General features: G+C 49.1%; 1 protein-coding gene and 1 pseudogene across 1 annotated transcript in view; one reads left to right on the top strand and one right to left on the bottom strand.

The window, feature by feature from the left end:
- The window catches only part of Frmpd1 (FERM and PDZ domain containing 1), a 79,193-nt gene extending 72,356 nt beyond the window's left edge, over positions 1 to 6,837 (bottom strand). The window contains exon 1 of the mRNA XM_059255797.1: positions 6,833 to 6,837. Coding sequence (XP_059111780.1) covers positions 6,833 to 6,837 — 5 coding nt within the window. The remainder of the gene's footprint in view (positions 1 to 6,832) is intronic.
- A 4,118-nt stretch (positions 6,838 to 10,955) lies between these two features.
- On the top strand, positions 10,956 to 12,996 carry LOC131904757 (small ribosomal subunit protein eS27-like; annotated as a pseudogene).
- The last annotated feature ends 2,862 nt before the right edge of the window (positions 12,997 to 15,858 follow it).

Genomic DNA, 15,858 nt, shown 5'->3' with positions numbered 1-15,858 from the left:
TATGACCACAATCTGTGAAGCCATTTTCTTCTAGAGGAACCAAACCCGATGTTGGGCAAAGACAGTGAGAAATACAAATTTGATCTAACATGTGGGGTTTTTGGTTTTGGGAGTAAATTCTAGGAATGTGTCTGTTCTTATTGTTTGTGCAGCAAGGAAACCTCTTCTAAGGCTCAGAGAGGTCTCTGCGAAGGGATGGAGCGCGGGTTCCCTGGGGAGTACAAATGTGCCAAGTGAAGGCACACCAGTCTAAGAAGCAGCAGAGACACACCTCAGGTCACCCCAATCCTGCCCCCCACAGGAGCTTCAGCAAGCCCTTCTTTCTGTACCCTCATCTCCACCCTTAAATCAAGACACATCCCAAAACCCCGCTACCTCCATTAAGATTCTGATGGGCAGAGAAGTCAGAAGTTGAATCTATTCTGTCACAAGCAGCTGCCAGCAAGCTCACACAGGGACAGGACCCTGGCAGCTGCACCAACAGCAACCCTCCCCACTCTACTTCCCAAGCCCAGAACCCAGGCTTGGGGGGCATCCATCAGCGTTTGGGGGTTGTAGAGGTAGCTTGGTGGTTAGTGCTGGCTTAGCATGCATGAGGTCTAAGCTCCTCCAGCCTTGCCCAAACAAAACAACAGAAACCAGAGCAACAGCAAAATCTAGTCACTCCTCGGCTCCTGCGAACGTGCTTTCTCAAGTCTCCACTTCTTCCCACCTCCACCACCACCGGACCTGGTGGAGCTGGCATGGCCTCGGAGGTGGACCACTGCAGCACCTGGCCCCCTAGCCTTGGTGTTTCTCTCATCTATGCCACACGTCACGGAATGATCTTCTAAGACGTGCCTCTGACTGTCACTCTCCTGCACCAACCTCCCCGTCACTCGTAACTTTTAGGGTGACGTATTAGGTTCTCACTGCGAGCTCTGTCTCCGCTCTGCTCCTTCACAGATGGGTGACTCTGGGCAGATTAGCTCCCCACTGATAAAGTGGCGACAACAACAGCGCCTGCCGCACAAGGCCGGTGTGGGCTTGAAGGAAGGAATGTGTGTAACTGCTCAGAACGTGCCCTGGTGCCTGGCATAGAGACGCTGCCCAAACGGGGGCTGCCATCATTGTTTCTAGGCCGTCAAGGCCCTGACTGCCCAGGCCCCGTGTGTCTCTCCCTTCAGCCTCCCCATACTCTCACACTCCAGAGAGTTCCAGCCCTGCTTAGGCTCCTCCTGCTCTGCTCCCAGGGTGGGACCTTTCATTGCTGGCTTCTCTGGAGATTTTGTTATCACCATTACTGCTATTGTTCTGGTTGTCTGTTTTGGTAGGGCTGGGGCTCAAACCCAGGGCCTCATACACACTAGGCAGGCACTCTACCACTGAGCTACAGCCACAGTCCCTGAATGATATTTTTTTTCGAGACAGCTTTATTGAGCTTTGAAAGTCCTGCTTTCGCCGGGGGGGGGGGGGGGGGGGGGGGGGGGGGGGGGGGGGGCACGCCTTTAATCCCAGCACTCGGGAGGCAGAGCCAGGCGGATCTCTGTGAGTTCCAGGCCAGCCTGGGCTACAGAGTGAGTTCTAGGAAAGGCGCAAAGCTACACAGAGAAACCCTGTCTCGAAAAACCAAAAAAAAAAAAAAAAAAAAAAAAGTCCTGCTTTCAGCACAGCCATGGGGTTGAGCATCTGACTTCAGGGCAACTTCATGGCTCCCCTCAAACCCCAGACTCATAATTAGGCACTCCCAAGACCCTATGCCCCCAACTCTAGGCATACTCCTCACCAAATGATTTTTTTTAATTTTAATGACTTATTTATTTTATGTGCATTAGTGTTTTGCCTGCGTGTATTTCTTTGAGAGAGTGCCAGATCCCCTGGAACTGGGGTTATAGACAGACAGTTGTGAGCTGCCATGTGGGTGCTGGGAATTGAACTCCAGTCCCCTAGAAGATCAGCCAGTGCTCTTTTTTTTTTTTTTTTAATTTTTATTTTGCAATACAATTCAACCTGGTAGACTCAGTCCAGGTAGGTCCAGTCCCCTCCTCCCAGGCTGAGCCAAGCGATCCTGCATAGGCCCCAGGTTTCAAACAGCCGACTCATGCAATGAGCACAGGACCCGGTCCCACTGCCTGGATGCGTCCCAAACAGATCAGGCCAATCAACTGTCTCACCCACTCAGAGGGCCTGATCCAGTTGGTGACCCGTCAGCCATTGGTTCATATTTCATGTGTTTCCGTTCGTTTGGCTATTTGTCCCTGTGCTTTATCCAACCTTGGTCTCAACACTTCTCGCTCATATAAACCCTCCTCATTCTCGCTAATTGGACTCCCAGAGATCCACCTGGGGCCTAGTCATGGATCTCTGCATCCAGATCCCTCAGTAGTTGGGTGAGGTTTCTAGCACAACAATTAGGGTGTTTGGCCATCCCATCACCAGAGTAGGTCAGTTCGGGCTGTCTCTCGACCATTGCCAGCAGTCTGTTGTGGGGGTATCTTTGTGGATTTCTGTGGGCCTCTCTAGCACTTTGCTTCTTCCTATTCTCATGTGGTTTTCATTTACCATGGTCTCCTATTCCTTGTTCTCCCTCTCTGTTGTTGATCCAGCTGGGATCTCCCGCTCCCCCAAGCTCTCTTTCCCTCGACCCTCGCCCTTCACTACCCCCACTCATGTCCAGGCTGTTCATGTAGATCTCATTCCATTTCTCTGTCATTGGGTGATCCCCATGTCTTTCTTGGGGTCCTGTTTTCCAGGTAGCCTCCCTGGTGATGTGAGTAGCAGTCCAGTCATCCTTGTTCCACATCTAGTATCCTCCTATGAGTGAGTACATACCATGTTTGTCTTTCTGAGTCTGGGTTACCTCACTCAGGATGATTTTTTCTAGATCCATCCATTTGTCTGCAAACCTCATGATGTCATTGTTTTTCTCTGCTGAGTAGTATTCCATTGTGTATATGTACCACATTTTGTTTATCCATTCTTCAGTTGAAGGGCATCTAGGTTGTTTCCATGTTCTGGCTATTACAAACAATGCTGATATGAACATAGCTGAACAAGTGCTCTTGTGGTGTGGTTGAGCATTCCTTGGGTATATGCCCAAGAGTCAGCCAGTGCTCTTAACCACTGAGCCATCTCTCCAGCCCTCACCAAGTGACTATTAGGTTCCACTTTATACCTCTGACTCTGAGCAAGGTGCTCCCGTAGTGCCCGGCACCTTCCCTCCCTCAGAACTGATCATGTACTTGCTAGACAATAAGCCTTCTACCATAATTCTCTGGTTCGCATGACTCCAGTGCTAGACAGGTGTTCCGTTAATACTGGTTGAGTGACTAAAGCCAATGACACAAGCTGACCAATGCCCAGGACAGAAAAATCAACAGTAACAGTTTCCACAACATATATGACCAGTCATGACGCACATGACATTCTCTCCTAAGACATTCCTCTCACAGGTCAGACGAGCTTCACCAGGTGCTCAACAGTCAGTCTGGAGTGAGGGAAGATGAACAAGAGTTGGAAATGTCACATGAATCTCAAAAGTTCTTATTAATAAAAACAAACCTGGAGCCAGGTATTGGGGTGAACACTGGAAGATCAGAGAGACAGAACAAGCCACAGCTACCTCACCTCGCCAACTTCTCAGCTGATCCTGTTTCCTCAAACTGGAAGCCTCTGAGTCCTCATCCAAATGGATCTCAGCTGAACTGCTGCTAAAAGCCTAAAAGCTGAATCAGGCCTCACACCTTATACACCTTTCTGCTTCCTGCCATCACTCCCTGGGATTAAAGGTGTGTGTCACCATGCCTGGCTGTTTCCAGTGTGGTTTTGAAATCACAGAGATCCAGATGGATATCTGCCTTCAGAATGCTAGGATTAAAGGTATGTGCCACCATTTTCTGGCCTCTATATCTAGTGGCTGTTCTGTTCTCTGACCCCATGTAAGTTTATTAGGGTGCACAATATATTGGGGAACACAATACCACCACAGGAAAAAGTGAATGAAACCCATGTTTAGGTATTCACTACTGGTAGATTTTATGGGGCTTGGCATCCCCAGACCTTTAGTGGGTGAAGTGGACACAAACATATAAAATAAAATGTTGAAAAGCAAAAGGAGAAGGAAGGAAGCAGTTTGTTCTAGAAGTTTCCTATAAAACCATTCTGTTAAGCAGTTTCTATTTCCCTGCACATGCCCGATTATGAAATTAGAGCTGCCTCCCCCCGACAATAATCTATGCCCTTTCAAAATCCAATGGCCATCCTAAGAACAGCAATTACCTCCTAGTTAAACATTAAGACAATTTCCAATCCATCAACACACTGAGGCAGAAGTTACAGAGCAAGAATAACAAGAGGCTCTCCTCACCCTCCCCCTGCCCCACACTGCCTGCTAACCCCACTGGAAACACAGCTCTGCCCAGGCCTCGTTTATGAGAAACCACTCAATGGCTCCCTCCTGCCTCCAGGATGAAGAATGACTCCTAGGTGGGTACAAGAAGAGCCTCCTGCTTTGGACACTGGCCTACTTACCTAGCCTCATTTTCTTCTAATCACCTTCAAATAACCTCCATCCAAAACTCCCCACCGCATCCCTGACATGCCTTTACCCACAGCATCCCTGACATGTCTTCACCCACAGCATCCCTGACATGTCTTTACCCACCGCATCCCTGACATGTCTTCACCCACAGCATCCCTGACATGTCTTTACACACAGCATCCCTGACATGTCTTTACACACAGCATCCCTGACATGTCTTCACCCACAGCATCCCTGACATGTCTTCACACACAGCATCCCTGACATGTCTTCACCCACAGCATCCCTGACATGTCTTTACCCACCGCATCCCTGACATGCCTTTACCCACAGCATCCCTGACATGTCTTCACCCACAGCATCCCTGACATGTCTTTACCCACAGCATCCCTGACATGTCATGTCTTCACCCACAGCATCCCTGACATGTCTTCACCCACAGCATCCCTGTCATGTCTTTACCCACAGCATCCCTGACATGTCATGTCTTTACCCACAGCATCCCTGACATGTCTTTACCCACAGCATCCCTGACATGTCTTTACCCACAGCATCCCTGACATGTCTTTACCCACAGCATCCCTGACATGTCTTTACACACAGCATCCCTGACATGTCATGTCTTCACCCACAGCATCCCTGACATGTCTTTACACACAGCATCCCTGACATGTCATGTCTTCACCCACAGCATCCCTGACATGTCTTTACACACAGCATCCCTGACATGTCTTTACACACAGCATCCCTGACATGTCTTTACACACAGCATCCCTGACATGTCTTTACACACAGCATCCCTGACATGTCTTCACCCACAGCATCCCTGACATGTCATGTCTTTACCCACAGCATCCCTGACATGTCTTCACCCACAGCATCCCTGACATGTCATGTCTTTACCCACAGCATCCCTGACATGTCTTTACCCACAGCATCCCTGACATGTCATGTCTTTACCCACAGCATCCCTGACATGTCTTTACCCACAGCATCCCTGACATGTCTTTACCCACAGCATCCCTGACATGTCTTTACCCACAGCATCCCTGACATGTCTTTACCCACAGCATCCCTGACATGTCTTTACCCACAGCATCCCTGACATGTCTTTACACACAGCATCCCTGACATGTCTTCACCCACAGCATCCCTGACATGTCATGTCTTTACCCACAGCATCCCTGACATGTCTTTACCCACAGCATCCCTGACATGTCATGTCTTTACCCACAGCATCCCTGACATGTCTTTACCCACAGCATCCCTGACATGTCTTTACCCACCGCATCCCTGACATGTCTTTACCCACAGCATCCCTGACATGCCTTTACCCACCACATCCCTGACATGTCTTTACCCACAGCATCCCTGACATGTCTTTACCCACAGCATCCTTGCCATGCCTTTACTGTTCTCCCTCTGTCTAGAATGTACTGACTTAGCCCCAAACCTTCCACGTCAAAACTACTGTTCACCTAGGCATGCAGGCATAGTGTCACCCACCTTTAACCCCAGCTCTTGGGAGGCAGAGGCAGGTGGATCTCTGTGATTGTGAGGCCAGCCTGTTCTACAGTGAGTTCCAGGACAGCCAGGAAGACGTGGAGGCCCTGTCTCAGAAAACAAAACAAACACAAGCAAACAAAACCCAAAAAAAAACTTGTGTTAGCTGTTACCCCACAGCAGGAGCATCGTGACTTCTGCAAAGTCTTTCACCCTCCCTCCCTCTCTCCCTCCCTCCCTCCCCCACATCTCTGCCCCTGTTTTATTTTTGGTTTTTGTTTGTTTCTGAGACAGTCCATGTAGCCCAGGCCAATAATGACCTTGAACTCCTGATCCTCCTGCTTCTGGATCTCCAGCACTCGGACCACAGGTGTGTGACCCTGAAGGGAGCCACACTTCAAGGACTCACAGAGCAGACTGTCAGGTCAACCAGAGACTCGAGGTCAAGGGAACCAGCTATGGTAAGGCGGGGTCATCTTTCTAAGACTAGAAATTTCACTGTCATTAGATCAAGATGTAGGGAAAAGTTCAATAAAACTGTGAATTTTCCCCCATCTTATGTGCATTTCAGAAGTTAAAGTCTACAGTGTCTAAAGAGGTCTAGACAATAGACCGAGGAATCTGAACTTGAAAGAGGTTCAGTAAAAAACTGACCCTACCCTGTCACCAGGTCACTGTGTAGCCCAAGCCCACTCATTGCCCAATCAGGACACCGCTGTGCTGTACAAAACCTGGAGCTGGGGGCCGGCAAGACAGCTCATTGGTCCAGGTGCTTGCTGCCTGACCACCTGAGTTTGCTCTGGAGCTCACGTCATGCTAGGAGAAAACCAGCTCCCCGAGAGCTGCCCACGGACGTTCACAATTGTCCCATGGCACCCATGCCCCAGTCCCACAACAAACACACACACAAAGGAACCCTGGAGAGAACCTGAAATCTTCCTTGTTATTTACATCCTACAACCCCATAATTTTGAAAATCTGTGAGCAATTTAGTGCCAGAAGTATTTAATAATTATGCTATCGACATACAAATGACTAATGATACAAGTGTTTGCCAGCACACACATAAGAGATATTTGCCAGACATATTTGAGAAGAAACCTTGATAATTACGTTGCCATTATAACTAAAAAGGGGCCTTTACTCAAACAGATTTTATTGGAATGCTTGAGAACAAACATGCTATAGAAATGGATATGTATTTAAATATACATATATTTAATTAAATGTTTCCCTGGTATGTTTATGGCTGCATATACACATGCACAGAATAGACAGTACAGCTGAAAGTCAAAGTGTTCCCTTTCTGAGAGCAGTCGAGAGCAAACAGGACTCATTTCAGAGTGGGAAATGACTACTCACCAGTCAGTCTGAGCTGAAGGGACTCCTCCAAGGCATGAATCCCTCACCTCTTCTCCACAAGGACAGCTCCCCTTCATCCTGGGACACTGCTCCCAGGCTATTCTTAAAGATAAAAGGCCAACATTCCCAGGACCGCAGCCAGAGGAATGTGGGTATCCAGAGCTCATCAATAAGGTGGAGCGGAGAGGATGGTGAGGCCATGTGGGCACAGTGCGATGGTTTCTGGCCCAGGCTGCAGCCCTGCTCCGAGGACTGGGCCCTGCTAGCTGCTGCTGCTGGGCTGCAGCCCTGCTCCCGGGACTGGGCAGGCTTCTCTCCTTTCAGTGCACCAAGCCCGGAAGTCCTCTGGATGCCATTGCCATCCCCAAGACCTCAGCCACTTGAGCCAGCCAAAGGAGGAAACCTTAGAGGCTCTTGACTGGCACACTGGCTTCCTCTGTGCCAAGGGCAACCCAGACGATAACACCCAAGGTCTTAGGATGGGTCCATTCTATGGGGACCCAACACCTGGTCCCCAGCTGGTTCTGCCCAGTCACCTTCGGCTGACGTGAACGGCAAGAGCATTAGTTCACTAAGCCTCGCAGGAGCCCGGAGGGGCAGGTCACCCCCAAGCACATTATCCTCCCTTAACAGATGGGGAAATGACGGCACAGGAAGATTAAATAACCTGCCCAGCCTCATGCAGCCAGCCCTAGGTGGAGCACAAAATGATCGGGGCCCTCGTGCCAGCTCTGAGGGACAGAGAAGGCTCCAGGTAAAGCTCTTTATAATTCTAGGATCCTGTGCATCACGGATGCCTAGCACAAGAGGTGGAAAAGAGTAGAAAGATAAGCAAGCAGGGTAACGTTAAAGGGGATCTCACTGTCTCTGCTTCCCTGTGCTAAACTAAACCACCACAAGAGAGGAAAGATGGGGTTGGGGATTTAGCAAAGTGGTAGAGCGCTTGCCTAGCAAAGCACAAGGCCCTGGGTTCGGTCCTCAGCTCTGAAAAAAAAAAAAAAAAAGAGAAGAAAGATATTTAATACACAGTGGAGAGCGATGGCATGGGCATGCGTGTAGCGGGCAGGTAGGGAGCAAGGGCTGCAGTGAATGGGGTCAAAGGAAGGGTCAGGCTGGGCGGCGGTGGCTCACACCTTTAATCCCAGCACTCGGGAGGCAGAGGCAGGCGGATCTCTGTGAGTTCGAGGCCAGCCTGGGCTACAGCGTGAGTTCCAGGACAGGCGCAAAGCAACACAGAGAAACCCTGTCTCAAAAAACCAAAAAAAAAAAAAAAAAAAAAAAAAAGAGGAGTCAGGCTAAGTGGGATTCTATCAGTCAGTGACCTCTGTCCTTCACGTCCCTTGGGACTTGGCATAGACCACAGACCTCTAGCTTAAAACTGTGTCCATTTCATTCTTTCACTCAATAAGCACTTACATCTGGAATGTGTGCGAGGCGCTCAGAGAGACATAAAGATAATCCACCTGCCCCTGCAGTAAAAACCAGCTGCAGATGTCATCAGGGAGCACACGTGAGCCACTAAGACACAGTGAAAGGCAGCAAGGCCCGGAGCTGGTAGGAAACCCAGGAGTCTGTGGGAGAACTCAGAGTAGAGCGAGATCCCAGGGAGGGGACCTCCCTGCAGCACAGGAGAGAGAGAGTCCTGCAATGCTGGCCAGAGAGACACTAGAAAGAGAAAGTACTTGGGGTAGGGCACTGGGCTGTCCTCAAGACCCAGACTTCACAGTGGTAAGGAACAAAGAGCAGCTGGGCGCAGTGGGCAGAGGCAGGTGAATCTCTGTGAGTTCAAGGCCAGCCTGATCTCCAGAGTTCCAGGACAGCCAGGGCTACACAGAGAAACCCTGTCTCAACAAAACAAAACCAAAAACATAAACAAACACCAACAAAGAGAGAACAAGGGGTACGTCAAGTCGGGTTGAGGCGTGAGGGTGGGGTTGACACAGAGAAGCCAGATCAACAAACTTCTTAAGTGTGGAATAAGGAGGTTAAATTTCACTCCCAGAATCACCCCAGCATCAGTAAGCGTGAGTGGGAGAAAGGGCAGGGAGGCCATTTTACTTCTGAGGAATGCAGGACGACATGGAGGAAGATATGCCAATCCAAACAAAGGCCACCTCTGCTTTCTTTTATCAGTTGTTATCTAGTCCTGACCACTCCCAAGTTTAACAATTTAAAACATTTGTCTGGGAGGCCAGATGTAGTGACATATTTGGAAGGTTGAGGCAGTAGGATTATGAGTTCCAGGACATCCAAGCCTACAGAGTAAGACCCTATCTCAAAGGAGAGAGGGGCAGGGGGCTACGGATGCAGTCTGTTCATTAGAGTGCGTGCCTAGCACTCTTTATTCCCTGAACAGCATAAGCTGGAGTGGTGGGGCATGCTTGTAATCCCAACCATTTGGTGGTGAAGGCAACTGGATCAGAAGTTCCAAGTCATTGTCTTGGATACGCAGTGAGTTCAAGGCCTACCCAGGTGACAGGAGACCTTTTTTTTTTTTCTTTTCTTTTCTTTCTTTCTTTCTTTTTTTTTTTTTTTTTTTTTTTTTTGGTTTTTCAGAGACAGGGTTTCTCTGTGTAGTTTTGGTGCCTTTTCTGGATCTTGCTCTGTAGACCAGGCTGACCTCGAACTCAGAGATCTGCCTGGTTCTGCCTCCCAAGTGCTGGGATTAAAGACGTGCACCACCACGGCCTAGCTGAGACCTTTTCAAAATAAACTAGGCCACTAGCTGCCTCAGCAGGTAAACGTGCTTGCCAGATGCGTATGCTGACCTGAGTTTGAGCTTTAGATCTCAAAATGGGAGGAGAGAACCAACTCCTGAAAGTTGTCCTCTGACCTCCACAGGGGTGCACAAGCCTGTTAATATCCTGACCCGCCCTGCGTCCTGACGGAAAAGTCTCATTTTGAGGAAAAACTCCTCCCCTTCCTCTCCTTCCCTCTCCCTCCTCTCCCTCCCTCTCCCTCCTCCCTCTCCCTCCTCCCTCCCTCTCCCTCCTCCCTCTCCCTCCTCCCTCCCCTTCCTCTCCTTCCCTCTCCCTCCTCCCTCTCCCTCCCTCTCCCTCCTCCCTCTCCCTCCTCCCTCTCCCTCCTCCCTCTCCCTCCTCCCTCCTCTTCCTCCTCCCTCTCCCTCTCCCTCCTCTCCCTCCTCCCTCTCCCTCCTCCCTCTCCCTCTCCCTCCCCCCCCCCCCGACCCTGAGGTGTGCACACCAGAGCTTTCTCTACCTTTCTTTCTTCCCTCTCTCCTACCTCTCTCTTCATCTCTCTATTACTATAATAAACTCTCCACGTGGATGCAGCGCCTGGGTGTGAATGACTTTCCACGCGCTGACACCGCGGGGTACTGGCCAGCTGGGGGGTTCCCTACTCGTGCATAATTCATAACAATGCCTACACACATGCACACACACACTAATAAAATGAAAAAAATTAGAAATACACATAAAAAAGTCTAGAAGGGTAATTAGCACCTTGTATATAAATAAAGTAATACAATAAAATATTTGATATGCTTTGCCCCCACAGAGGATCATAACCCTAGCCATCAACTTCTCACCCAAGAACGCTTCTCACAAGAATGAATGATGAGGTAATGTCTGTGAAATGCCCAGAGCTCTCTGAAGATGCGTGGCAAAAGGCATCACTATAATTAATATTTAACGAGATACTCCCGGCTCTGATCTTTTTTTCTGCAGACTAATGTTACGTCCACAGGATAAGGTGATGCCAGATTGGCCCCCACATCAACCTCTCCGGCACACAGTGCCCAGCCCTGCTCCCTATCCCCTGGGTTCCTTCCTTCTATGGTTGATGGGACCCATTATCCCAACCATTCAGGACTGGTCTCCAGTGTGAGAGTCTAAGGTTGCTAGAAAATAAAGGTCAACACACATCAAGGAGAAGGGCAAAATAAATGTCAGAGGGCAGTCTTCCTCGGGGTCCCATTTCAAAGCATGAAGGACCCCCTGAAGACTTCAAGGGGAATGATTTTAGCAAAGCCCACATCCTAAGCCAGTTAATATTTTTAGGCCTACTGTAGTACTCAAGAAAGGAAGGAGTAAGAATAGCTATGTAGGTTCAATTACAAATGGAGTGGAGAAAATAATTTCAAAAGTTCAAGGGGAAAAAAAATCAATCTATTTCCTCCTCGCCTCAAGCTTTCACGTCTATAAATATTCACACAAATGGACCCAAGACCACGCTGCCTTCGCAAATGCTACCTGTTTGAGAATCTGCAAGATCGATGATGTGCTAGGCTGGCTCTCAATGCACCTGAGCCCAAACAATACTCCCCAAAGCGTCTCTGTTCTTAAACAACATCATTTTCCCTCTCGGATTATAAGAGCCATACATGTGCCTGGCAGTTTTTCATCTTTTAGAAATAAGAAAATATTCTCTAAAATCTCCAAGGTACTAATTATCTTTCCTTTTCGTATGAAAACACATTTTTCAACATAACTTGAGAACTTATCTTTTAGATGAGTTATAACCTGGTTTCCCCTGTGCCTTTGCTATTCTGCTACAGTTTTAAATGTCCTATAGGTAGAAGCATCCTGTCTGAAGAGATGCCCTATTCTGGACACTTGGTTCTTTTTCAGTGTCTTACAGACAATGCCAATAGAGACATCTTTGCCTGATACATCACGGGTTATTCTTAGGACTGGCCTACTGGGTGAAAGACTGTACAGTAATGCAGAGAGCTTTTTTGTTTGGTTTTGTTTGGGGAGACAGTTTGTAACCCAGGCTGGCTTTGAACATGCTATGTAGCCAAGGATGGTATTAAATCTTGACCCCCGACACATGCACACGTCCTCTGAGTACTTGTATTACAGTGTGCACCAAACCCATATGAGTTTTGAAAGCCGATACAGCCAAAATGCCTGGCAGACAGGTTATCTCAAATTTATTCCCTCCATCTGTGGGAGAGCCACTCCCCCCAAATGCTCATTGTCCTTTAATTTGATAGATGTATAAAGGTAACATTGCAGCTAGGGATGGAGCCCTATTGGTAGAGTGCTTGTCCAGCATGACGAGGCCGGGGTTTGATCCCAAGCACTGACTATTACCAGGTATGTTGGCACACACTAGTAATCCCAACACTGGAAAAGTGAAGGTGGAAGGATCAGAAAGTCAAGGTCATCCTTAGCTGCAGATAGTTTGAGGCCAGCCTGGGCTACTAGAGACATTCAGGAGCGTTGCTGCTTTTTATTTGCAGCTCTTTGATTATTGGAGACGTCCTCAAACGTCAGTGTCAACAGCACTCTTCAGAGTATTTTTACAGTGCAGGTCTGATCATCAGAAAGTTGGCAGTCGCTTTTCTGGTGGTGCCGATCTCCCTACAAGAACACGCCTCACGCAAAGGATCTCCTTCATCCCTCTCCGGAAGAGGAAAAGAGGAAACGCAAGAAAAAACGCCTGGTGCAGAGCCCCAATTCCTACTTTATGGAGGTGCAATGCCCAGGATGCTGTAAGATCACCACGGTCTTTAGCCATGCACAGACGTCTTGTGTGCTGGCTGCTCCACTGTCCTCTGTCAGCCCACAGGCGGAAAAGCATGGCTGACAGAAGGATGCTCCTTCAGGAGGAAGCCACACTGGAAAGCACCTGATTCAAGATGAGTGGGAACCAGCCCAATAAACACATCTTTGGATATATTAAAAAAAATATATCTGCTCCTCTAAAGGGGTCTCTCCCGCCTCTGAGGACACCTCGGGTCTCCCCGCTCTGGACCTGTTTTCACCCCCATGCCTCTCTCAGCAAACATTTCAGTTTCAACCGGTGAGCCAGACATGGAACACGTCAGTCACTTTATTTAGTCTTTCTTTATCCCACTGCTATCTCTTGCAAGGGGGGTGGCACCACGCTAAGAGGAAAGAATAGCCAGGGTGCTGTGAGAAGCCAGGGCAGGGTCAATAATGAGCTTGGGAAGAAAACAGGGCTAAGGGGGGGGGGGGGGGCGCCGGGGTGCACAAGAGCAAAGTCCAGAAGCTTGTTAAAGCACCAGCCTCGGAGGGGATATTTTCATCACCAAGGCATGGACAGAGAGGCTGAAGACAGACAGGTTAGCTCAGGCCAAACTACTGAGCTACCTCACCTGTGGTCCACTCTCTTCCCCAGCATCTTAGTTCAGACTTGTGATCCCCGCTCGGCCCATCTCGGCTGCAGATTCATCTAAGAGCCTTCCCACAGAACCCTCCTCAGTGTCCATCCATCCATCAGGACCTCAGCACCTGGGGCAGGAACTCTGGCTGGCATACCAATCTACTCAGCAATCCCCGGTGAATAGAGCACTGTTCCACGACTCTTGGGCACAAGTCTCGGGAGCCTGGCTAGAAAAGAAAACTCGGGGCTGGTGATATACTTTCTCATACCCCGAAGCTCTCAACATCCGACTGAACTTACATAATAGGCAATCTATAAAAGTGTACAGAATCTAACCAAATTAAGTTGAGCAGAACAAATACAAGAGAGGTGATGCCTGGACACAGACTATATGGATCTGTTGCCCAGACAGCTGGGAAAATTGAAACTGTCTTTGAAGATTAGTTTCCGAACACAATCATATTAAAACGGGGAGTAATTTCCTTCAGGTGTGAATTTTGCGTCTGCATGGCCGGTTCTCAGGCTGCACTTGTCCAGCCAAGCTGCATATCCCAAGAGCCCCTGTGCACAAAGGTCAATCAATTCTAGAGGTTTGCATTTTTTCTTTTTCCTTCGCAGGAAGTCAGAAGGAGAAAGGCCCCTAACACACGCCGTCTCCACTGGGATTTTCCACACTGACAACTCCAGTTCAAGGCAAAAATTCAATCCTTTCCCATTCATGTTTTCATGAAGGCAGCAAACAGGTCTAGATAATTCTTCCCCAAGGGCCAAAAGGCTGAACATTCCCCAAGTTCATCAGATTCCCTGGGCTAGGGATTCCTTCCTTGCTATAGAGAGCCCTGGGCTAAGTTGCTGGGTTTCCCCCCACCCCACACTCGTGACCTCTACAAAACTGAGAACTGCCCCACCCCCACAGTTGCTCATGCCTAGAAGAACTCTCCAGGCAGTGGATTAGCAGTCTGCGTTGAGGCATTAAATGCAGTGTCAATGCTGCCTGGACTAGAAGCCACTGGGGCCCTGCCAGGGAGGTACTCACTAGATTCACAGACTTGGTGACAACTGGTGAAATAATAAAACCCAGGCACCTGGGAGGCGGAGGCAGGTGGATCTCTGTGAGTTCAAGACCAGCCTGGTCTACAGAGAGAGTTCCAGGACAGCCAGGGCTACCTGAAAAACTACACTCTCAGGATTGCTTAGTCACAGGGGATTCCTATATAGCCTGTCTCATTTTTCTGGGACCATCTCCCAGGTAGGCACCAAGCCCTCCTCCTAGTTCATTCTGGAAGCTAGAGGCTGACCACTCCAGGGCACTGGCTCAACGAACTGTGTTAACTGAAGAAATGAACGATGATAAAATGAAGGATGGACAGAGCCACTGTCTCAGGAACAAAACAAACACAAAGAATAAAACCCCAAAATATCACCAACGCTTTGGGCTTGAAAAATCAGGAGCCTGGGCATGTGCCACCACGCCCAGCCAACCAAACAAGTCTTGTCTCTCTTCTCCTGACAGCTCTTCAGATAACAGAAAAGGGAGGTGGGCATTTACCGACTCTTCTGCAGTTTTAACATGCCCTGATAATCAGATGAATGAGCAACTAAATAATGGGCCGGTTCATGAAGCCAGAAAAACCCAGGCTGATGGAGTCATGAGTCCAAGTACTTTCCACTGTCCCACACAGACCTCCGGTCTCCAGTATGAAGGCTAGAGGGCATGAAGAAGAGCCAGTTGGAGCACACGGCAGGTGTGTCCAGGACAACAAGGCATAGATCGGAAGGCTGGAAGCTGGGCTGCGGCTTCTCCATCCTATGAGTCTGGATCTACTTCACAGCACCCCAGAGGCCCACATCTGCTCTTAGGCAATATACCTGATGACCATAAAAAGAGTCACGGAATGGCCGGAAGCCAGACAGAAGCCACCATGCCAGCAGTCATAACCATCATTGTTCGTTTATTTCTTCAATCAACACAGCTCACTGAGTCTGTGCCCTGGAGTGCTCGGCTTCTAACCTCCAGAGTGAGCTGGGAGAAGGGCTCAGTGCCTACCTGGGAGAAAGTCCCCCCAAAATGGGACAGGCTATCTAGAAATCCCCCTGACCAAGCCATTCTGGGGGTGGCATCTTGAACTGGGAAGTGGCAGAAGGCAAGGCTCCCTCTGCCCTATAAAAGCATCCCATCCCAGATAGGTAAATTGAAGACGTCTCAAAGCAGCTCTAGCAGACAAGGCTTGTCAAAATGGAAAGGCATCATCCTCTAGACTCACCAGGCAAAACCAGAACAGATCTCTGCCCTGCCCCTACCCAGCCCTTCAGGCTCCAAGCAGCTCCCTGTGAATATCTTTCTTACCACGTGAGCCTAACATCTCCTTTAAACCTGA

This window comes from Peromyscus eremicus, chromosome 2 (assembly GCF_949786415.1).
Source record: "Peromyscus eremicus chromosome 2, PerEre_H2_v1, whole genome shotgun sequence".
In the NCBI taxonomy this organism is placed as follows: Eukaryota; Metazoa; Chordata; class Mammalia; order Rodentia; family Cricetidae; genus Peromyscus; species Peromyscus eremicus.
This window is presented reverse-complemented; position numbering and strand designations above follow the sequence as displayed.